General features: G+C 41.8%; 1 protein-coding gene across 3 annotated transcripts in view; it reads left to right on the forward strand.

The window, feature by feature from the left end:
- The window catches only part of cdh7a (cadherin 7a), a 140,790-nt gene that overhangs the window by 67,377 nt on the left and 49,972 nt on the right, over nucleotides 1-23,441 (forward strand). For all 3 annotated transcript variants that reach the window (XM_058627929.1, XM_058627937.1, XM_058627920.1), the window contains 4 exons: nucleotides 14,496-14,663; nucleotides 17,142-17,329; nucleotides 20,552-20,805; nucleotides 21,813-21,949. In XM_058627929.1, the coding sequence (XP_058483912.1) occupies nucleotides 14,496-14,663; nucleotides 17,142-17,329; nucleotides 20,552-20,805; nucleotides 21,813-21,949 (747 nt within the window). The remainder of the gene's footprint in view (nucleotides 1-14,495; nucleotides 14,664-17,141; nucleotides 17,330-20,551; nucleotides 20,806-21,812; nucleotides 21,950-23,441) is intronic.

A 23,441-nucleotide genomic window follows, 5' to 3' on the forward strand; every position in this document is an offset into this window, starting at 1 on the left:
ATTAAAAAATAAATAAATAAAATAAATAAATTCTAAATGCATGAGTTCAGACAACAATCCCTCACCTCTCTCCATCTTAAGCTACTATCTCCCTGTCTCTCCTATCTGACTGACTGCAGGCAAGTGACTGTTTCACACAGATGATTTCCAGCTTTCATGTCAGAGGTCAGCGCACCAGAAGTAAACAAACTCGTGTTTAACAGCGTTTAAATTAGTTTGGCTGTGTTAATTGCAACAATTAACACATTAACTTTGACAGCCCTACTATTTAGTGATGAAACGGTGATATATAAGGAAGTACATCATGCCTTTGGCAACCCCATACACAAATGTTGAATTTCTATATATGAAATATATCTACATTATAAGATAAAAAACAGGCTGTGACATAATGACGTAAAAACACACATGAACATATTATTTCTAATCTACTGTATATTGTGTTTTTCTCTACTTATACCATACTGATCACTTGCTGATCTGCTTGTTAATGCAAATATCTAATCAACCAATTGCAAGGCAGCAACTCCATGCATCACGGCCAGGTCAACATGCAATTGCTAATGTTAAAATCGAGCATCTGAATAGGGAAGGAAGCTGATTTGCAGTAAGTTTGATTGTTGGGTATTGAGTATTTCAGAAACTGCTGAGACTTCTGGGATTTTCATGCACAACTGTTGGATTTGCAAAAGAGAAAATATCCAGTGAGCGGTGAAAACACTTTCTTGACATCAGAGGAGACTGTTACACAGTGGTTCACAACTCATGAACGGCAATAGTTACGTGAATAACCAGTCGTTACAACCAAGGAAAACAGAAAAAAGAACACACAACATGTCAAAACCTTGAAGTAGATGGGCTGCAGCAGGAGAAGACCACCTCTGCCATTTTATTACGTGTCCTCCTTCCCTAATAAAGAGGCTGGTGATTGATTATGTCATAAATTACATTTCTGTATTGGTTGCACCTGTCAAGGCAGCAGAACTATGAAAGCCTAGCTCCTAAATTACCCACGGTGTGACTGCTGGTAGTTTAATCCAGGTGTGTTATGATAGTAATGGGTAATTCACCCTCAGGATTGCTGGCCTCAAGCAGTGAGTTCCTCCAGCCTGAGTGCACATTGCCCGAAATGCAATACCTTAAGGCATTTAAGCAAATCATAAGGCTGTTGGAGCGATATTCCACTTTTTTTTTTCCCCTGTACCCCAGTGAAGAAATGGTTTCGGAAACAGTCGTATAATCTACTCGAGACACATTTGTCAAATCACCACACCAAAGCAAATGTAAGCGAGTCGATAAAATAAAACAAGTGCATTGGTCAAAGTGGCACCGTGGATGCATAGATGTATTAGACTATGCATTAAGTAACATGTAAGAAATCATTCAGCCGCATGTGTTGTGCGTGTCACGAGCCTTTGAGCTGTGCATTGAATTAGGTTGTTTTTATTTTCCCTATCAGGCTGATGTGAACTAGTCGAGATGAAAACATGCTTTCATTCGACATTCCATTCTCTCTTGCTTTTCTTTATTCACGATGCATTAGCAAAGAAACATTAGACCGGACTATTTAACTTTGGAGGAGGTTTATTCAAAACTGAGCCGATGAGGTGAGCGCGACCTCCACCTGCTCTGCGACTTTTCCCTTGAAAAAGAACGTTTAGAATGAGGTCTTATATAAAATGAATTTGTAGGAAAAAAAAAATGCATAAAAGGGTTCATGTAGGAGCCACCTTTCAATTTGTCAGAAGAGCTTTTGGTTTGCAGTCAACAAATCAACTGTGCGCAGCTGCACACCCAAATTGTCACAAACAATATAAAAAGTGGGAATTAAGCTGCTGGAGAGGATTCGAGTTTGTCTGTTGACCTGTGGGGTTGACATATCTTGATAAGTACAGCGGCAGTCCTCACTACATCCTTATTACCGGCTCATTAGCCACTGCCCCACTGAGGCTCGGGCCACTTCATGCAAAGCACTCTCGCCAAAAAAAATTGAAAAATACGAGGCCATCCCAGAAAATGAGGCTTCATCCTCTGCTTGGAGAGGAGCGCGCGCACGCACACGCTGGGATTTTATGAATGTCGTTCTGGTTCATGAACCAGTGAAAGCCACTGCAATGCAGAGGGGCTTTCACTGTGTGCTGTCACGCTCATGCAGACCGGAGAGTAAAAGGGACACGCGATGACAAAATCTTCACGTTGACCTGTGAGGTCGACCGTAAACGAGCGTCCGAGAGAACGTTACGCAAATCACAAGAAAAGGAAATTGCCTCACGCTGTTTCAGAGTAGCAGATGTGGTGTGTGTCTAAGGAGGAGGAGTAGACGTTGCGAGCGCCAGAATCGGAGCACACTTAGCAGCGAAGCCCTTCACACTTATCACAGAGTTGCTATGTTGTTTTTTTTCCCTTTCAAGAGACCTTCGACTAATGAAGCCTCCTGCTGCAGCTTTCATTTGGGAACATTTCCATGTTTCCATGTTTTGGGGGCGAACATTAACATGGTTTATCCGCCGTAAATTACAGGTCCGCTGGGACTTCTCCGAGCCTGTGCATCTTGTTTTTTTACGCGAAGGATTCCTCAGAAGCTAAAACTTCACTCGACCAATTAATGCTTCGTTTGAATGCACCGTTCACCTTCCCTCAGATAAGTGCGCGGTAAAAGATGTACTTCATTTGGTTTTTGCTCCTGTTACTTTTCTGTGATGAACTCAACTGGTGATCGAGCACCTGATGTCCATTGCTGAGCTTAAGTGCATTTAATATAACATTGGTCCTTTTGAAATGATGTAACAACATCGCTAAAGCGCCCCGACTTTACATATCCATTGTGTTTGCACAAATTCATTTTAAGCAGCAGTTTCGACAAGGACGTGGATTAGACACACGTCACTTGGAAAAAGAGACTCACTGGCTAACCCGCTAACCCAGAGGTGCGGTCTGTGAGCCGCAACCTGGAGTTTGTCGAGTTCGTCGTGAGTAGGTTTTTTTAGTTTGGTAAATTAGTTACCAAATAAGTTCAAATAAGTTTGAAATTAGACCAGAGTGTCATCAGCATAGCAGCGGTAATTGAGACTGTGGTAGAAAAAGAAAAGTTAACCAAGAAAGTATGCGACTAAGCATTAATATGTCGAACCATAGCGATTCCTGATTGAACAGTTAATGTAGATTTATGCGATGGCGATATCAGCGCGGCTATTTTAAAGAGCACATTATAGTTTGATGAATTATGATTGCGATGCATCTCAGGCATGACTCGGCTGCATAAACTGTGTAAATAAAGATTATCTATTCATTTGCTTATTCATTACGCCTGTGAACATTGTGGCGATAACAGGAAATCAAGCACTCTCTGTGAACTTTTTTATTGTTTACTGCAAAATCAATGTGTCACCGCCGCTGGTGTTTTTATCTTAATGCGGCGGTCTAATGAGGACGTCTCCTGCAATTAGTGCAATTTGGAATGTCTTTTGGCATTTGTGAATTAACTAATATTTGTCAAACAACAAATCTCGGAAAGATACGACCCCTCACACATATTCATAGAGAGCATGTGGGGGCGGGACTGATACAGAGAGATGTTTCTCCGTTATCATACTCGCATAGTTGAGCCAATCGAGTCCCTCAAAACAAACCATTATTTCCTAATTGAAATTTATATAATGGAATAGCCTGTTGGACTTAAATAAGGACTGTTTTGCTGGCAGATGGCACTTCTGTTTCTAATGCCGGGTTAGAAACCTCCTGACAGCCATGCAAGGGGAATCACGACTGTAAATTAAAGTTGAATAAATATTTCATATTCTGCCTCTCACCTTTAAACCTGCACTGATTAAAGCAGCAGAAACAAGCTGGTATTTAAAATCACCTATTAAGCCGACGCAGTTAACATTGTAGTTTTTCCACATGACTCTCAAGAAAATTTTAATAGAACGCACGTAGTGGAGAGGGGCGAACAATGTAATTAGAAAATTGCAAAGGCTGCAATTTCATTGTTCTATTATTATTTTTATTTTTTTTGTTTAATATTCCACATTCTTTTCCAATTTAAAATGCAGTACATTAAAGTTTGAGATGAATAAGTGTGAGATCTCCTCCGTGCATTAGAGCACTGTAGGTAATATTTTTGATAGCATCTCATGTGGTCTTAATTGCACAACACAATGAATATTGAACTGTATCCTCCATATGAGGGTCACTGGTGCCAATCCCAGCTAACATAGGGGAAGGTGTACACCCTGGACAGGTCGCCAGTCCATCACAGGGCCACATAGAGACAAATAACCATTCAAACTCACACCTACGGTCAATTTAGAGCGTCAATTTTGCCTAATCCTCAAATCTGCTTGGAAAACCTAGAGAAAACCCACACAGGGAGAACATTCCAACATTCAACATTCCAACAAACAACAACCCGGGTCTTCTTTCTGCAAAGGCAAAAGTGCTAACCACTACACCCACCGCGTGGCCAACTAAATGACATATTTGACAATAATTGTTCAGATTTCCCTTTAAAAAGCTCCTGTTCCTGCATTGGAAACAGCAGATGTTGAGTCTGGACTCTCAGCAATGTTGTTTTAATTGTTGGTCTGATTCCTCCTGCCCACATTTCCTTGACCAAGATGCCGGACCCTTAATTGCTCCCAATGTGTATATGAAAGGGAAAAGCCGAGCTTCAAAAAGGCATCTGCCCAGGGTTTTTTCAGGTTTAAGGGTCCAAAGTTGCTTAGTATAGCTTTAATCATAAACCTGTAAGCACAAAGAGAAATCCCACAGTGGTGCTTTTTTCCTTGCGACAGGGGTTGGTTTATTAACCTGTCACAAAAGAGCACACACACACACCTGAATGTGCACCCAGATGCAGCCTTTGGGCCTCTGCCAGAGCATCATCTGTGCGCTGCCCATCTCCACCTGACCACGACTGAACTGATTATACCTCGCTCTTTTTTTTCTATTGGGTTAGAAGGCGACTGAGTCTTATGGCGAGGAGACACAGCGTCAGTGTGTGAATTGAACGGCACGGATGATCGTCTCCATGTGGGACTCGGCGCAGCAGAGCGCGAAGGCGTGTTCTCTTGTTTGACGGAACTAAAGTTAATACGAAGGGTGCTTATAGAACATTAGCTCGAGTGTCAGCGCGGAAATCCTGTAGGCTTTTACAGCAGCATCACGACTGTCTCTTTAAATTTACAGAAGTTTTGTTGATGTTTTCTCATAGATTTTTTTTTTTCACCTTATATTGTGCCTAAAAAAAAAAAAAAGGCGTGAGACACAACTGTAATTGAGAGAAATATTAGAGAGCGTTTGCTTGGTTACCTTCGTCTTCATCTTCATTTAGTTGCCTTTCAGGAGAACTACCTCGGGGAAATAAAAATTTATGCTTCTGAAAATGCTCTGCTGCTTTCTTGTAAAAACCAAGATCCTGTTGTATCATTAACTTTTAATACTGCTGCTGCACCTTCTATAAACTCGCCACTGATGTATTTCATTTAGAAATATTTATTCAAAGTTTGGTGATCCTCGGTTAGATAGCACATACTTGTTTAAGTTGATTCAGATTTTGGCCACGAGAACCTAGAAAAGTAAGGCATTCATTTTAGTAATGGGATGATATCATGACAAAGGACTTACAGTACTTTTTATTAGGAAAATGAACTTCAACAAACAGTCCTAAAAAGTATTTGGTTCTAAATTGTTTAGTAATGCTGCTTGATAACATTGCATGTCAGAGTCTTTTCAAGAGTTTTAAGAGTCCAGTATGTAACATATAGGAGGGTCTATTGGCATAAATTGAATATGTTATCCATATGTTTGTGTAAAGTGTGTAATCAGTTTAGAATAAGCTTTTTATATTGTGTATTTTAGGTCATGTTTTCCCATCCACAATGTGAGTTTCTCATTTTGAAGTGAAAGCTAACTATCTTACATGACTATACCCCAAAGTTTACCAAAGTACTTAATACTTGGATTAATATACGGTGTATTTATGGGAACCTCATCAGCTGGACTCGACGACATTATGCTTTCTGGTAACCTTAAGGCCATGTTTGTCCTTGACATACTTGGGAAAGAGAGGAATGAGTGAAGTCGTCCTCCGTTTGTTGTAATCTGCAGTCTCGTCATTAGATGTCACTAATTCCCAAACACTGGATCCTATAGAAACTCAGTCATCAAGCAATTTGTCTTTAAGTGTGTCACCATATAAAACACAACAAAAAGAAAACAACCTCCATCCATTGCCTAACAAACACACAAAATTAGGAGGAGAAGGGAAATCCTATCAAAGGTCTTAAGGCCCTGGTATACTTCTGCGCACAGTGCACGTAGACCCAACGATTTTGGAAAAAAATACTAAGAAATGAACTTAAAAATTACAGCAGGGATAAACAAACAAACAAGAGTAATGATTAAAAAGGTCGTACTGATGAAGCAAGTCATGCAGTGTCTATCAGAAATGTCTAGAAGTGGCGTAGAATTGATGGAAATCTGATCACCTGCCTCTGGGCGTTCAATGATCTTTCACAAAGTTTGCACTGGCACTTGAACTTGAAGACGCAACGCCACTGCTAATCAGAGCGAGAGCCGACATTTACTTAAGTGATGTTCAAACAGCCTTGCGTGCCTGCTTCATACGGACCCCGTCACGCTTTTGTCAGCCCTGCTCAGCTCAATGAGCAGAGTGCATACTCTCACGTTTGTCATTAGGCTAAGTGGATTCTTCAAATTCCAAGGTTTCTATTTGAAAAGCTTTAATAGGTAATAATTGCTCACTCGAAGTGCGCCGCGTTTCATTTGCAGTCGACTTGCGATGTTAACCCGAGCAAATCGCTGCTACCTGCCCTACTTTACAGTGTAAGTCAGTGCAGTCAGAAGACGTGACGCAGATGCCATCATAGAGCACCAGACTGCCTACATTTCCTCTCCCTTTAATTCATGTCGAGCTGTCGGTGTAAGTGTGGCGTCCTCGGAGCCAAAGAGAGACAGTGACTCTGCATGTGCGCGTGTTGACGTCTGTTTGCATCATGACACCATTTTCCAGTTTTTAACATTTTCATCACAAAGGAGTTTAGCAAAGGATGCGCGCGCTGAAATATGTCAGTTACAATGACACGCAGTGAGCTTGTCTCGTTTGACTTGCCTTCTGAGAGATGAGAGAGCAATGCATCGCCATCTAAAGTGTACACGCATGATATTCTGGTGTGTTTCAGTCCCAGAAATCATTGTTTAATGTTTCATGTCTCTTGTGATTCCCCCTGAGTTTCTAGCGAGAAAGGGCTGTCAGCCAATCGGACGGGGCTGTGCTGTTGTTGTTGTTGTTCTTGTCGTTGTCTCTTGGCATTTTCAGTAAATAATTACGAGATAATGATGTAGCCCGTCACTCAAGATGACTTTTATGATAATACCATTTAAATGATTATTAATTGTCAGTCATTAAGTAGGAAAAATTGCGGTATAATGTGCTAAAATTGGCTAACATGAGCTGATGGAGGTATGGCAACGCCTTTACAGGGCGGCGTTATAATCCATTAACAATGTATTTCAATATGATTTTCTTCAGTATTAAGAAAATGCCACAAAGAAGTTGATGAAGAATATTAATTATCGAAAATTTTACGGTGATAATAATCAATATCGAATGTCTGTTATCTTTTTCTTGACATTGTAATCTTTATTTAAAGATAAGGAGGATTCTGGGGTATTTTCTTTCTTTTTTCTTAAGTCTTCAAATGGAAATAGATTCTACAGGTGTTAAACGTTGTGTCCGCCTTTAGATACTGCCTGCGAAAGGGGCCCCATTGTTTGTGTTAGATGTTAGCGTCGAACACATTGTCAATACCATGTATCTTAACGTGGCAGTGAGACACAAGCTTTTCCGGCCAGAGCCCAGGATTGAGTGTTGTGGGATGAGCGTCTTTGCGAGTTACTAATTAGTCCCATTTGCAGCACACGCCTCAGCCATAGCGCAGGGTGACTTTGACAAAGTGCCTGGGCTGAAATACACTCTAAGCTCCACACTGCAATACTGCACGAGCGATTAAGTGGTGGAGGCCTAATGGTCAGAAGGGGGAGGAGAAACGCGTCTGACCCAGTGTTAGTTGGCTAGAACCCTGGCTCTCTTTCCACTAACAAGTCTCTTTACCCTGCGTCTTAATCCCAAATTGAATCTGCAAGGTGCCCTTGGGAAAAGTACTTAATCCTGAGTAGCTCAAATAATTTCCAAGTGATGTATAATGTCAGGAAAAATACATACGTTTCACCACAGAAAGGTGTTCACGAGACTGTACATGTTTGTGATATATAAACTGATTGATAGCCTGCTGTTTGGTTTGAAGGTGAGCCTGCAATGAGAACGCCGTTAAGGACTGTGTTCTAATTGATGGCGGGGCTCAAGGAGGTTTTCAACAGCTGCTTCCAGCCCCGTACACCTTGGTGATGTGGCAAGTCCTTTAGAGACAATTATCCACGCTCATTAACGCAGCTGAGCGTGCATGCTAACAAACCTCAATGGCTGGAATAACAAAAGGAGGAATGTCGTTGGTAGGAAGCGCATGCATACCTGAGTGAGAGGATTAATTACGCTCTGAAGAGGGTATTTAAGATGTGACACGGTTTGGCTCCCGAAAAACCACACGTGTGGCTATGACTCGGGTGATGGAAAGCCGGACCGAATGAGCTTTGTCTGGGCCTGAGAATCTAATTAAACTGAAAATGCTCAAACAAAAGAAAAGGCCACTTCCAATCCCTTTGTACACAAAACGCCGCTCTGACTCAGCTCGAGTGGACATTTTCACACGCCGGGGTCAAAAGGGGACCTGATTGCTGTGATCGGCCTGCGCTTAAGATATTACCACGGCCTATTTTTATAAGTCACGTGTGCTTTCCTTTTACGCCTCGTCTCGAAAGCCGCGAGTCGCAGCGGCTCCGCGCGAGACGCCGCTGCTGCTGTGGCGCCGGCACTAAATCGAGAACATTACAGCTGAAGGCTGGATATAAATCTAGCTGCCTCCTGCTGTTCAGGCAGGTAATATAGAGAGGAGGGGGCAGTTCTAATCACAAACAACACATCCGGCCGTGTGTGAACACACACTTCCTTCCAGCTTATCAAGCTTATCTCCCCATATCTCTTATATATCTAATATATAAACATAAAAAGGGACTAGCCATGATGTTGAAATAAAAAAGAATATATATAAGACTGATCATGCACAACACTGAAGCCAGTAACCTTTTATATAATGTGGCAGATCAGTGCAGTGACCCGTGTGACCTGTGATTACACCATGATCCTTTGAATGTCACTTGGTAATAAACTACCTGGGATGGAGGTTTTATTCCCTGTTTGTATGGCCTGTTTTTGTGTTATGGGATCTATTCCTTATAAGTGGACCGCCCGAGGGTTTCGGCAAATCACATAGCGCACCCTTCATGTTTGAGTGTTCATCACCTTCATCAGTACCTCTCATAGCTGCGCGCGGAGCCAGAGGGTTTCCTCCAAAGTCTGCACTTTTTTATTCCCGTCTTCCAAAGACAAATGTCAACTATCTGGGCTTTAGCAGGGAGCATGGCCCTCCCGTCTGCCGCCAGTGTTGTGGAGACAGCTAGATAAATGCATGGCTACAATGCGTCTGGCTTGCACCGGAGGCAAGGAGTCACAGCGCAATACGAGGCCACGCCGTTACTCCGACAGAAGGATTTTAATCATCGCCTCTCCCCAGGAATGACACCAGCGCCGCACGGGGTAACAGAGACAAGAGAGCGAGGGGGCTGGCACCCAGCAGACAAACAACAGCCTTTGCAACATCGCCGTGTGGATTAGCAGCGTCGCTCTGAGAGAAGTGTCTGCTCCTGGCCAGACGGGAGGAAAAAAACATGTTGCTTGTTTTTTTGTCTGTGCTGGAATCAGGATTCATGGCATCATTAACCACAACCAATGTCTCTCAGGCTGCAACACACCAAGCTGATATTAAATAAGTACATCAATTGTGTGAAGCCTATCTATAGTTTAGTGGGAGCAATCATTTGTCTCACTGCTGGCGGCACAAACTTAACATTTTTTTTTTTTTTTTTTTTTTAACCCCTTTACCTTTTAGGAGACATCCTTTGCAGCTGTCATTATAGTCCAACCATTATCGGGCTTCCTCCTCGACTTTTCTTCTGCGGCACTGTTTAAAGACACATCTTTCAAGTCCAGACATCCATGTTCTCTCCCTGTGGTGTAGTTGAGAGAACACAAAGGAGGAAAGAAGACAAACAAACATGTTTTGTTGTGTTTGTGTAGACATCAGATTAAGGCATTCGAGGCCCTAAAGTAAGGTTTCAGATGCAACACAGTAAACAGGGTTCACAGGTGTCACGGCGGCAGGCACCGGAGCAGTGGTGATGCTCTTTAATTGGCTTTAAGCTTACATCCTGAAAGGAACAACAGCAAAGTGATGAATGTATGGATGTAGGAAGGGATAAACAGAGCATATATATATAGAGAGAGAGAGTATATATACCATACATCTCTGAATCTAAACTTTTGAAACGCCGTAACATTTTGATTTTTGTCGCCGAGTCTCTAACTCCTCCGCTGAGTGAGAACATCCCACTCTTCATTATTTGACGTCGGACAGAAACGGCGCGTCTTGTAGGGCAGCGGCGAAAGATTATTGCTTTATTGACCACTGCTGTCCCGCTGGCGTGGACGTCAGATAAAAGCAGTGGACAGCTCACTGTAATTTAGCTAACTGAGCCATTTAGTTAGAGCAGTCATTAACAGTTTTGAGCCAGAGGCGCTGTAATGACATTCATCAAGGGTGGCAGAGAGAGAGAGAGAGAGAAAATGAAATGCCATAATGGAATTGTTTATTTTCAGGGTACAGTCAGACCGAGCGTCAAAACAAGGCATCTTCGTTATTTCATTGTGAAGACCTTTGACCTTCTCTCGATTTGTTTGTTCTTCCTCCTTTGTTGGTGGACTGAGGCTATGTGTACAGTATATGTGTGTCTTTCTGAAGCTGGGAGGACACATTTGGCTGAAATCCAACATAATGAGGACATTTTTGGCCAATCCTCACTTCCTCAAAAGGTTTTCCAGGGTTGAGACTTGGATGTCAGTGTTAGAGATGGAATTAGTTGCAGGTTATAGTTTGGGATTATACATTTACTTTATGTCTTTATGGTTAGAGTCAGAATTATGATGATGAGCATCATCTACAGTGCCCTCCTATAGTATTGGAGCAGTGAGGCCAATTCCTTTATTTTTGCCGTAGACTGAAAACATTTGGGTTTGACATAAAACGATGAATATGAGACAAAAGATGAACATTTCAGTTTTGACTCCCAGGTATTTACATCTGGATCTGATACAAAACAGAGAAGATCCCACCCATTTTTCATGTGAGCAAAAGTATTAGAACAGATAAAGTTAATCTTTGTCCCAGAATTTTTGAGTAAATTGAAATGCTCCTTTTTCATTATAGTCCACGTTGAATGCCCCAGGGCTAACTACTAAAAGACAATGTAAACGTTTCCGATCGATATCGCAAATTTGAATCGCTAGCGTTAATTAAAAAGTCAACGTTTCTCCTTTACGACAACTGACCAGACGTTAGGAAATTGGCTTATATTTGTTATAGGTTATACTCCAATACTTTGGAGTTTTGTTTGTCTCTATTTTTCACACAACTTCATTTACGCCCGACACAAGTAGATGCAAATTTCATCTTTGCATTGATTTAGTATGTCAATAAATCTTCACCTAACGCCAGTTTCAGTGTAAACTGTCAGTGAGACACAAAACTGTAAAGCACAGTCGGGTGACGATTGTTTGTGAGATCAACCCACGCATCATCCCATCAACCAAATGCATCCTTTAGTACAATCTTGGGAGCAAAATTGAATTCAAAACCACCGAAAACCTTCACGCTGTTGCCATGCAAACGACACAGTCCTCGTCAAGGGCACGGCTAATTGAGAACTCTGCGGCGGTTGTAATGAGAAATGACATACAGTGTATTTTCTCCTTTCTCTTGGGAGTGCACCTCAATTACATGTCAAATTTCTGTGTAATTTAAGGGATTATGAGAAATTCTTCAGGTGCACACTGAAACCAGGAGCACAACACACACACCCACACACCCACACACACACACACAGCACACTTGATCTGTTTCATCAAGCCTTGAATGCGAAAAAAGAAAGAAAATTCATTAGTTTTAGAACTGCGTGGCTTTGTGAGGTTTTTAATGAATAATCTCTTGTGTTGTGTAGGAATCTTTAAAAAGTGCCAATTACTGAATGAAACACATTGTGTGGTAAGTCATTATCTGTGAACACAACAGTGATTGCTTTTGAAGGATTAAGTGATTATTTTCTTTGCATTCAACGGTGCGCGGTGTGTGTGTTTTTTTTTTTCTTCTTTTTCCTGGAATGAGCGTGTTTGTAATCAATAGATAAAATTGAGATGAAAATGCCTGTGAACCAAATTGTTGCACAGAACTATCCGTCACACGCGGCAGCTGAAGTACAGATAAATGCCAGTCATTTGGTGTCTCCCGTTGTCACGTCTCTGATCCTTTTTCTGATACAGAGCGGCCGTGACAGGGCCACAGAAGGATGAAACCACCCTCAGTGGCTGCGATATCCTCTTGCATGTTGCTTTTTTCTCTCTCTGACATTTTCTTAGCATTAACCTTATCACATGTCAGACGGTTAAACTCTTCGGAGCGACGGCTCATTCGGAGGGCACGGGTCACGATTCACCGCTGTTGTGTAAATAGACTAGCAGCCGTCGCGGACATCGTCCATTAACCTCAGACACGTTTTCTTGTAATTGCTTACAGATTGATGCAGGTTGATGCAAACAGTCGGAAATCATAGTTTTAGACCGGCCCATTTTTGTTATGAGTCACTTTTCAATACTTGAGTGCTACTGTATCGGCTGGCTAGCGATATTATTCCGTGGCGTATTTTGTTCATTTCTGTTTGGTGCTTTTGTAACAGAAACCAACAATGAGCTTAGGGGCATTTAAAACTCTGCGGGGAATGAAAGTTCACGCAATAGGATAACAGATAAGTGTATTTATTCCCTTAGGGGGAATTATTATTTTTAAATGGCAATGTAACCAAATCTAGGCCACGCAGGAGTGAACAAATGACAAAATTCTGCCTTGCTTTCACATCTGGAGTCAGATAACGTAATAGAATGTTTTTGCCATGTGTGGGTTTTAAACCTAGATCCCTGGGGTTTAGGCACAATTCGTTACCAGCTGAGCTAATGGGGATTATGTATGATTTTATTCTGTCCCAGTCCGACCATAAATAATACATTATAAAACTGAAGCTGCTGGCCGTGAAAAGCAGCGGACAGTGAAAGCGAAAAGTAAACCTCCATGTTATGCTATTTAACCGTCTTATGACCATCATGATAATTAGGCTGCCTGGATTTATTTAGATTTTTTTCTGCCCCTTTTTCCAAGACAACTTTCGATATCTGGCAGTTATGCAACCGTTTAGGAATTAGTGTGACGTGCTGGTGAATCTTCTCTGTGATTGGACAGTTGTTCCGCGGGAAGTCAAGGGCTTCCGTAATGACAAGTGTAGTTTAGCAAAGCTGCTTTCCGGTATCCATCCATCCATCCATCCATCCATCTTCTACCGCTTTATCCTCCACACGAGTCTCAGCTGACATGGGGCGAAAGGTGGGGTCACACCCTGGACAGATCGCCAGTCCATTGTTTTTGAATTTTCTAGAATGGTCAAGGAATTGCGGTAATGAGAAGTATGCATGCCAAATCCTGTCTGTGGCCGACAGGATGGTCACAGAAGGGTTAAAGACACCAAATCTACTTAAAGTTAGTTCAAATGTAAGAAAACGTTAATTAAACATCACTGCTGTCTCACTCTCTACTGTCATGATCTGCCACGATGTCTGTCATTATAAAGCGCCATGAGACAAGTTTTGTATCCTTAGCATTATAGCAGATGTCAGTCGGGACACAGAGTCGTGTCATAATAAACAACAACAATAAAAAAAAGTATTATAGGAAATGAATATAACCAAACACAAGGATATCTGTTCAAACTTAAACTCAAGCCTTAACATCCTGTTCAAATTCAAAATATACTGCATTAAACCCCCATAGTTATTACGCCATAGCCCAGAAGAGGGCGCTGTCGTAATTAACTTTTGAACCCATCAGAAAAACTTCTTCACCTCAAGTTTTGGTGCGGAAATGGACAACTCACTCGACATTAACTGTCCACCTGAGCAGACGATCACGACATCGAAGAAAGTGACAGCCCGCACAAACACAGACTGTGCAGTCGCTTTCAAAGTCATAATGACATGTTTAATACCCCGATAATGTTATATCTCACATCAGCTTTAAGTGGAACTTGACAGGTAGTGTTGATTCATTTCTGAATCTGAAGGAGATATTTCTGGAAGAAAAAAAAAAAAAGAAGAAGAAGAAGGTTGTTGAAGAATATTTCCCGTCCTCTTCCTCTCTCCTCAGGTATCATCAGAACAGCTCTACCCAACATGGACCGGGAGACGAGGGACCAGTACGTGCTCGTCATCCAGGCCAAAGACATGGTGGGGCAGATGGGTGGCCTCTCCGGCACCACGTCTGTCACCGTCACGCTCACCGACGTCAATGACAACCCACCTCGCTTCACTCACAGTAAGGACACACCTCTAAATTTCCCTTTAGGGCCAGGTGAGTTAGTCACGTAAAGTAGCTACACATACTTTTTTTCTTTGCCCCCCCCCCCCCCCCCCCCCCGAAGTACTTAGTAATAATAATAACACACTGGTTCATTTGTAGCCATTTTGTTTTTGTTCCAGTTAAATGGGCTTTAAAGATCTGCTAAAATTGAAAACACACTTGAACCAGAGAACAAAATGAGGACATGCTTTGTGCAGTGGTACGAGGAAAAAAAAAAAAAGCCTGGCGGTTATTCCATGCTTGAAAAGAAGTCTTTGGAGAATATTCAATTTGCTGTATATTATCTTTTTTTTCTGTAATGTAAGGTTGAACAAAGTTGAACTGCAAAAAAAAAAACATCTTAGAAGCAAAGCACACTCATTAAATCCTCAAAATTAAAGCAGTTATATTAAATACAAATCCCTCTTCATCTATGTAACTTTCCAGGATTTGTATTTTCAGCAAATATATCAGACTTTTTTTTTATGACCAAGTATTTATTTATTTTTTTTTAAAAACGCTGTCCTGCAAGATTCTTTACTCTTCATCAGAGCTGGGGGGGGGGGGGATGCGAAAGTCTTGGACACCGGGATCAATCAGGTTCCACTTTTTTTGTTGTCAGCCTATTTCACGGGCTGCTAATGGGTTCCAGGCCGGGCTTTAGGATTCAAAGGCATGTAGCTCTTCTCATGATAATCCAAAGCGCTCGCAATAGGTTTTCTGCTGATATCCCAACCACTTTCTGGGTGGTGCACTTACCGCCGGACTGCTGTGAAGCCGAGTCAATTTGCCGGCCCCGAGGGGAAAGAAAGGTTCAAGTTTGCTCAACAAGTCATCACTGTCATTTTATTTATTTATTTATTTCGGTCATGACATTTAGATCACTCATCACATAACATTGCAGTTCACACAATATACATAACCGAAAGGGAAAGCGGGAGAAGCAAAGCTTAACCAGTCCCGCCCCATTATCATCATACATTTCATTTCTTTTTTTTTTTATTTTGCTTATTTTTTTTTTTTTTTTTTTTTTTTAATGACATTTTGACAAAGAAAACATGTTTCAGCATCCGGTAGCACTCAGAGATATAGTCTAGCTCTAGACAGTCAACTCAGACTCCATGTGTGTATGTGCATGTGTCCATGGTGTTCCATCGCGCCGTTGCACCGTTTCCCCCAGTGTCTACAAATTTCTGTCTCTGACCTTTGTCATACTTTCTTTCTGTGTCAGTCTGTATCGATTAATAGTCATCTCTACATACTTCTTTTTAAATACACTCAGTTTTGCTGATTTTTTCATCTCCTCATCCAGATTGTTCCACTGTCTGACCCCCGTGACCGATACAGTAAAGGATTTCAATGTAGTTCTTACCCTTCTCTGCCTAAACCTCATGTTCCCTCTTAGATTGTGTCCCTCCCCTCTGTTCAGGAATAATGTCTGTAGATTTTAACCCAGTGTTGCCACTCTGGGAAGAAGAAAAAAAAAGGAATTTTGGGTTTTTACTCCTGCTGTTATGTTCACGAGGTCATGGGTCAGAATCGATAGACCATTATGGAGCATCAGAGCTGATACAGTCCAAGTGCTATAGCTAGTCCTTGGGAAAAAATGAAGGGAAAAGAGGCCAAGGTTAGCTACTTGAAAGGACAGACAGGGTGTGTGTAGGGTGGGTGTGTGTGTGTGTGTGTGTGTGTGCAGGGAGGAAAGCAATTTTTTTTGGTCTTTTAAAGAGCTGCTATTCCACGGCAAATTAAAAAGCCATTATAAAGATTACATGGCGGCAAACAATGTCAGGCAGATTAGCATTTAGACAGTGGCTGAGGGAGACAGTGCGAGGAACACAGAAAGGTCTGGTAATGAGCTCCACCATGGTGATTGGGAGATTATGATTATGAATATGATTCCCTTCTTTATTCTTGGAAGAGTACTTTAAATCCAAAAGGGTCAGACAAAAGCACACGGAACACAAAGGAGAGGCTCAGAGTAATAGAATCTTCGAGTGGACATTTCATCCTGTGAAAAGTATACGGCAAGGATCTGACAGTGACTCCTGTCATTTCTTCACTTTCTTCTTTTTTTTTTATTGGAATGATGGCCTATTACATTCGGATAGCATTCAGGGAAGTTTTATAGTTTCTTAAATTCACTTCTTCTTGCTGTAAAAAAGTAACAGAGATGTGAAATCATAAAACGGTCTTTGCTCTTTTTCTTACTGGACACTTGGCTTTTTTCCACTGCCTGTGCTTCAGTGCGATGTGGAAGCAAAGGCTTTATTCTGAGTGTGTCACTATAGTACCTGTCCGCCTGCGTTATGCAACGTGAATCCGAGAAAGCACACAGCCAAATCAAAGCTGAAGGGGTATGGAAAGAAAAGAGAGGTGAGCTGCTTAAAGGGGTTGAGGATGTGAAATAAGCACATCCATAACAAGCGTCCGCTCCTGTCCGTTCTTTTCCAGAGAGCTATCAATACACGGTGCTGGAGTCGCTGCCGGTGAAATCTGTGGTGGCCAGAATCAAAGCGGCCGATGCAGATATAGGCTCCAACGCCGAGATGGACTACCGGATCATGGACGGGGACGGGCCCGGCATGTTCAACATAACAACCGACGAGGACACACAGGAGGGGGTGATTCTACTGCTGAAGGTAGGGACGTGAGATTCAAAAGAATAAACACAACAAAAATACAACGAAGAAAGAAAATGAAAATTCTTGTGCAGTTAGACCGTGAGTAGACTATATGGGGAATATTTAATAGCACAAGCTGAGACCTTTTGCATCAAGACTTAATGCCCATAAATGCCACTGAAGCCTTTCTTCTGAAAGTCAGTGAGATGTAGGGAAAAAAAATGTTTCAGGCCGAGAATAAAGCGGCGAGGATGGTAACTGTTGGAATACAGATTTCACTGGTGCGACAGTCTGCCATGTACAATCTGTTCAATTTCAACAGGAAAGTTTACTACCTTTTTCTGATTAAAAACAGAATACCCCATGGGTAACCTTAATTATACCATGAGATTCTGGCCTTGTGCGGGAGTCGTGAAACCAGAAAACGTGGCAGCACAACTCTGGGAATTCGAATCTCTGCCTTCGTTTCAGATTTAAAATCATTTTAATCTCTGATATGTTTTATCTTATTGAATCGATATTGCGTCAAAGCAGTAAGCACCAAGGCTTTGGTTTTTAATTGGACTCAAATCAGCATGAAGAATCAAGGATTATGCGCAGCCCTATGAAGTTCTCTGCTGCACCAGCTGCACACCAGAGCTACACTGAATAATTTGTACGTATTCTATATTCATATTCTCAATATCATGTTCTATTCTAACACATTTGTAGGAGAAATCATTGAATTTACTGCCTATGGAATCTATTTTTATTTGTGTTAATTTAACACCCTCACAGAGGAATATAATACGGTATAATTGATGTTTAAATATTCAATCTGTGCAAAGGTCCACAAACCAACAATGAGTTAACAAGTGAGCTATTCCCCATGTACCTCAAACCTAATATACTGTAGCTTATTCTTCTGTGCCGTGAACCTCCTTTGTTGTCCAAAAACTATTAAAAAGACATCAGCGAGCCGCCACACACTTGCACTCGATGACATTTAGCTTTATTACGTCGACCGTGGTCTCTGGAGTTTCTGAACCGGTCCCACCCACACATCGTCCTGCAGCTGCTCTAAGTGCTGTACACACAGGAGCACCGGAAAATCATCAGTGCACAGCTGGAAATGGTCCCCAGCAAATGTAGTATTCGTACCAACATTTCTGCAGATGTTTGAGGATGTTCCTGAGCTCCTTTTTAAAAGTACGATGAGGTGTTAACTTTTCTTCATCTTCAGTAGGAATGACTGAGCTCGGAGCTAGAAGCCAGAGACAAGATGGTCCAATAATGTTTTAATCTTTAACAGCCCCAGGTGTTGGGGTTAGTTGAATTCCACACAAGGAGACATTTAATTGAGGTCAATAATTACTTTTGTACTGGATAATGCACTGGCATAGTTTCTTCTCATTTCCTTCTCAAGCTGAAATAATCAGTGCCTCATGTGAGAGATCCAGTGTGATCCGTGAGCACCCAGGCCGCACATAATGCTTGTTTACTTGACGACATTAGTGTAGCTGTCTCCCCCAGTTTCCCTTTCTCCTCTCCGTCCGTCTCGCCGTGTTTCAAAAACGTCGCCCGGACTTTTGGATTAAGTGATAATCACTAATGACAAATCAACAGTGACTACCTCCGACACCTTTGATCGCAGTAAACATCCCGCGGTCACTCGGAGGTTTACTACCTCGACAGTCAGCTCCAGATTTGTGTCGGCTACAGAAACGGCAGAGAGGCAGCGCTGAGATCACTGTAGTGATTGATGGAAGGGAACAGAGAGACTGTAATGCTTAAGAAACACTCCTCTCACCAAGGGAACGGAGATGCTATAAATAATGTAACTGACATCCGCCTACATAAATAAATAAAACTTGTCAAGTTAAATGTGTAACAAAGCCACTTATTCATTTACACGGGAAATTTGTTGCACATTCTTGCCTCGTTTTCCGCCCGGCTTCGCAGTTCGCGGCTCATACGTCACATTTCAGGGTTGTCAAAGGACTTGGAATGGTCTCCTCGGGTCACGTGGACGTGACGGTTCATCGCTGCAGCTCTTTTATGTATAAGAGAGAGAGAGGGGGGGGGCGAAGGCGTTGTCGTCTGAGGGACCATTTTGAGTCAAAACAATTACAACACTGGAGTGAGAGAGAGCGTCACTGACAATGAAAGTGTCAAATCAATGCTCTCCTGATGTATATTATGTTTTGCAACAGAGGGTTCAATAAGCCAGACGAAATGACAAAATGTTTTACATCCATTTCAAAAGCCTTTTTCTTCAAAATCAATATAATTGCTTTCATAGCGCAAACTAGATACAACCATTCAGTCTGACTACATTTTGTATCGTAATTGGCTAAATATTTGGGATCAATGGCAAAATCCCAACCCATTGTCAGAGGTGGAAAGAGTACTGCAATAGTCTACTCAAGTAAAAGTAGCACCACTTTGATGTGGTGAAGTTTTACTTAAGTACAAGTAAAAATACTAGTCTAAAAGTCAAAGTTACTTAGTTATTTTTTTAACAAGATTCTTTCTTGTATTGCGCAAAAAGGACAAGGGGACACGAATCAAAAATGACCTGTTTTTAATTAAAGACAAACCTTTACAAATTTAATTGCTGACAGAATAAAATGTCAAGATCTTTTACTTTCTCACTTACTCGGGCTCATTTCTTTTCCAAAAATGTGAATACAGAATAAAAAATAAAAAAAACATTCACAAAAATATTCTCTACTTGTGAGCAAAACAAAAAAATACAGGGAAAATACAACATTAAAATAAAAATCTTCTTTCCACCTTTGCCCATTGTCCATACCAATTTGCTCCTCTACGTTGTTTTGCACTTTCACACGTAAACATAGGATCTTCCAATTGGATCAATCTCAATCGGATATTTATTCAAAATCGTTCAGCCCTAGTCTTGACAACAGGACGTTGAGCTAAAACATGTAGCATCTGCTTTTGTGACGATGAAACATCGTTCTTGAATGGGACGTACCATTTGGTAGGGCTAGATTTGAACCACTACCCTTTGTGATTCATTTCCAAGGGGCAAGGGTAAGAGGTTGGGATATAAATGAGAAATGGAATCAGGCCGATACTTTCACATTTTATGGCAGACTTACCTATTCCCATGCATACACATATTTGATTTTCTAAACGAAACTAAAACCCACTTCACAGCTCACAGCTCTTTCATGTTGACAGGAAAAAAAGCAAGAGATTTCTTACACATGTTGTGCTTTCTGTTTCTCCTTACAGCCTCTGGACTTTGAAACAAAGAGCAGCTTTTCTTTGAGAATCGAGGCCACAAACAGGAATATTGACTCCAACTTCTTGAGCTTGGGCCCATTTAGCGACACGACATCAGTCAAAGTGACCGTGGAGGACGTGAACGAGCCGCCCATGTTTTCCTCGCCACTTAGCAGGATGGTTGTTTCGGAGGACGCCAGAGTGGGCACCTCAATTGGGAGAGTATCTGCCCACGATCCAGACACGTCCAACAGTGCCATCAGGTACAAGCCATTTGCTCCCATGCTATTTCACAGTGCCACAAACTCAAACTCTTATCAGCACTCTCAGCCACTTTGATGAGGCCCTTTTTTTCTACAGATGTTTGCCGTGGCATAAATATACCGCGAGAATCCCAAAGGATCCCAGTGAAACAACAGTAAAGACGACTAATTAGTTAATCCATTCAACGACTCCACATAATCTAGGCTCACAAAGACGCTGCAGACCCTCCAAAGTCCCCATGTGGCTGTCACAAAGACAGTGCCAGATGGCGAGCGGGCCAAGGAGTGCAGCATTTGCAAAAGTGAAATGCCATCTAAAACAAGAGAAGGGCATTCCTGCAGGAGGGTCAGGGCTCAACACTTGTGCCGTGGCATTTATTACTCAAAACAAGCACCCGCGTTGCCAATCTGTGCAGTGTCACTCTCCAGATCCCTGCCTCTTTTGCATTAATTGAATGCATATTGTATGGCATTCATGCATGGTCTGTTAGGATTGTTAGTCATTCTAATCAGAAAATCAAATTACTGCACCATTGTAGCTGTAAATTGCCTCTTTTTTTTTTGCTGCTGTGACTGTTATCAGCCTCTGCAATATATGGCGCGACATCTGTAGAAATTAAAATTATTGTGGAACTAATGCGGCCACAAGAGTCAAATTACATTGCAATAATACCCTTTGGATGTAGGCTAATTGAAGTCGTAATTTTCTGTGGAAATATGAATTGCTGTGTATTGCGAGGGTTTGATCGGTGTTTTGTGCTGAGGGACGAGGAGACGGCCGTCCGAATTTAATGGGGTTCTGTTTCGCTCCGTGTTGTAAAGTTCTGTGTTCCCTTTGCGTTTGTGAGCTTTGATCTTCAATATCTACACTTTTTGTAAACAAAAGTAAACAAGAAAGACATCTTAAATATAGTAATTGAGAATTGATTAGAGTTTATATATAATCTCAGATCAATGTCGTTCTGTCCATGAAGCAATCTTCAAACTTATGGTGATTGTGTGTTCAGGTACTCCATCGATAGGAACACAGACCTGGAGCGCTTCTTCAACGTGGACGCGCTGAGCGGGATCATCAGCACAGCCAAGCCTCTGGACCGAGAGGCCAACTCGGTCCATAATCTCACCATCTTTGCCATCGAGAGCCGTGAGTTCCTTTGTTTTTTTTCCCCTCTTTTAACCCTGAACTCTACAACAAGTGTTTGCTAAAATCCTAAAAACCTAATTTAATACCTCAATATATGGCTATGCAGGCTTATACATTATGATAAAATGAACTAGATCATCGAAAAAAGGTCTTTGTCACCACCAGTTATTCAGGTTTAAAGATATTCAAGGTTACTTTCATAAAGTCTTTAATATCGCCTTTCAAAACAATTTAGCTCGAAAATTTACGAGGGTGAAAATGATTTGACTCCAAAACTGATGACAGTGGGAAAATTTCCTTCAACTGAAAACACCTTAAAAAAAGGAGAGGACTACTTTTGTCTGTCCTCGTCTGGAAATCAAAGACCATACTTTTTTACAAAATTACTAAGACGTTGTGTTAATTTAGCACCTGGTGAAGGAGCTTTTTATCTCACCACTTGGAAAATACAGGGGTTAAATATAAGAAACCTTGGATCATTTCTGTGCTTTCATCCCTTATCCGTCCTTTTTTATACGTGGTAGTCCTCTTTGCTATGGATAACACAATAGTTGGGGCTGTGTGGGGCTGTCGGGGAATGTTAATTCACACGCAGGACGGTCATTTTGACCTCCATGTCTCCCTGAGCCATGGGGATGAGTTGCTGACTAAGGGTGGGTGATCTCAGCCACGGGTGAACTATGTTAATGTGATGTGAAGAAGTGCTGCATGCCTTTTTTTTTTATGTTTTTTTATTCCCTTTTCATCTCTCAATATCTCCAAGGACACAAGTGTCTTTTTATTTATTTTTTTACATTTGTCGCTGCATTCCTACCAATCCGCCACCGTCACGCAAACACAATCAACAACAGCCATCCACACACAATCTAGGCAGCTGCGTCACGTCAGCGCGAGTTAAAAAGACAACCAGCCTGTCATTCTGGCAGTGTCTCTGCTTTCACGTCTGTGTGAAAGGGAGTATTCTTCTTCTTTCTTTTTTTTCCACTACCTTTTTTATCACTCCGAGCTTCAAAGACCTGTTTTTATTTACATCTAAGGCACAAAGACACACTAGTCGGTTGATTCCCGAGTGTGCGCTCTCGCCTGATATAGCAACAAAGCGAAAAAAGGAGGATATAATAATAGCCACATGAAATGTCACAACAGTCCCTCATGCATGAAGTACTGGCTTGTGACAAAGAGTGACACTCAGGCACTGTTTTCAGCTGGGAACATCTTTGAGTTCATGGACAGCAGCATCCACTGCCCCGCGCGCCTTGTGACAGTATTTATAGTAAATGGGTTTCTTTGTAACTGAAGAGGGTGTGGGGACTCTTTGGTTGAGGGATGTTGTGCATTTGAGCTGCAGTCACTCACATTTCATCCTCTCTGCCTAGACTATGCCAGCGACGACGAGCGTTTCGCCCCTGGCTCCGCACGTCCTTTTTATCACCATCAAATCAGCGGGGGCCGAATGCGAGTCACCGCGTCATCTCTAGCCGGCTTGGCGGCC

This window comes from Solea solea, chromosome 1 (assembly GCF_958295425.1).
Source record: "Solea solea chromosome 1, fSolSol10.1, whole genome shotgun sequence".
Lineage (NCBI taxonomy): Eukaryota > Metazoa > Chordata > Actinopteri > Pleuronectiformes > Soleidae > Solea > Solea solea.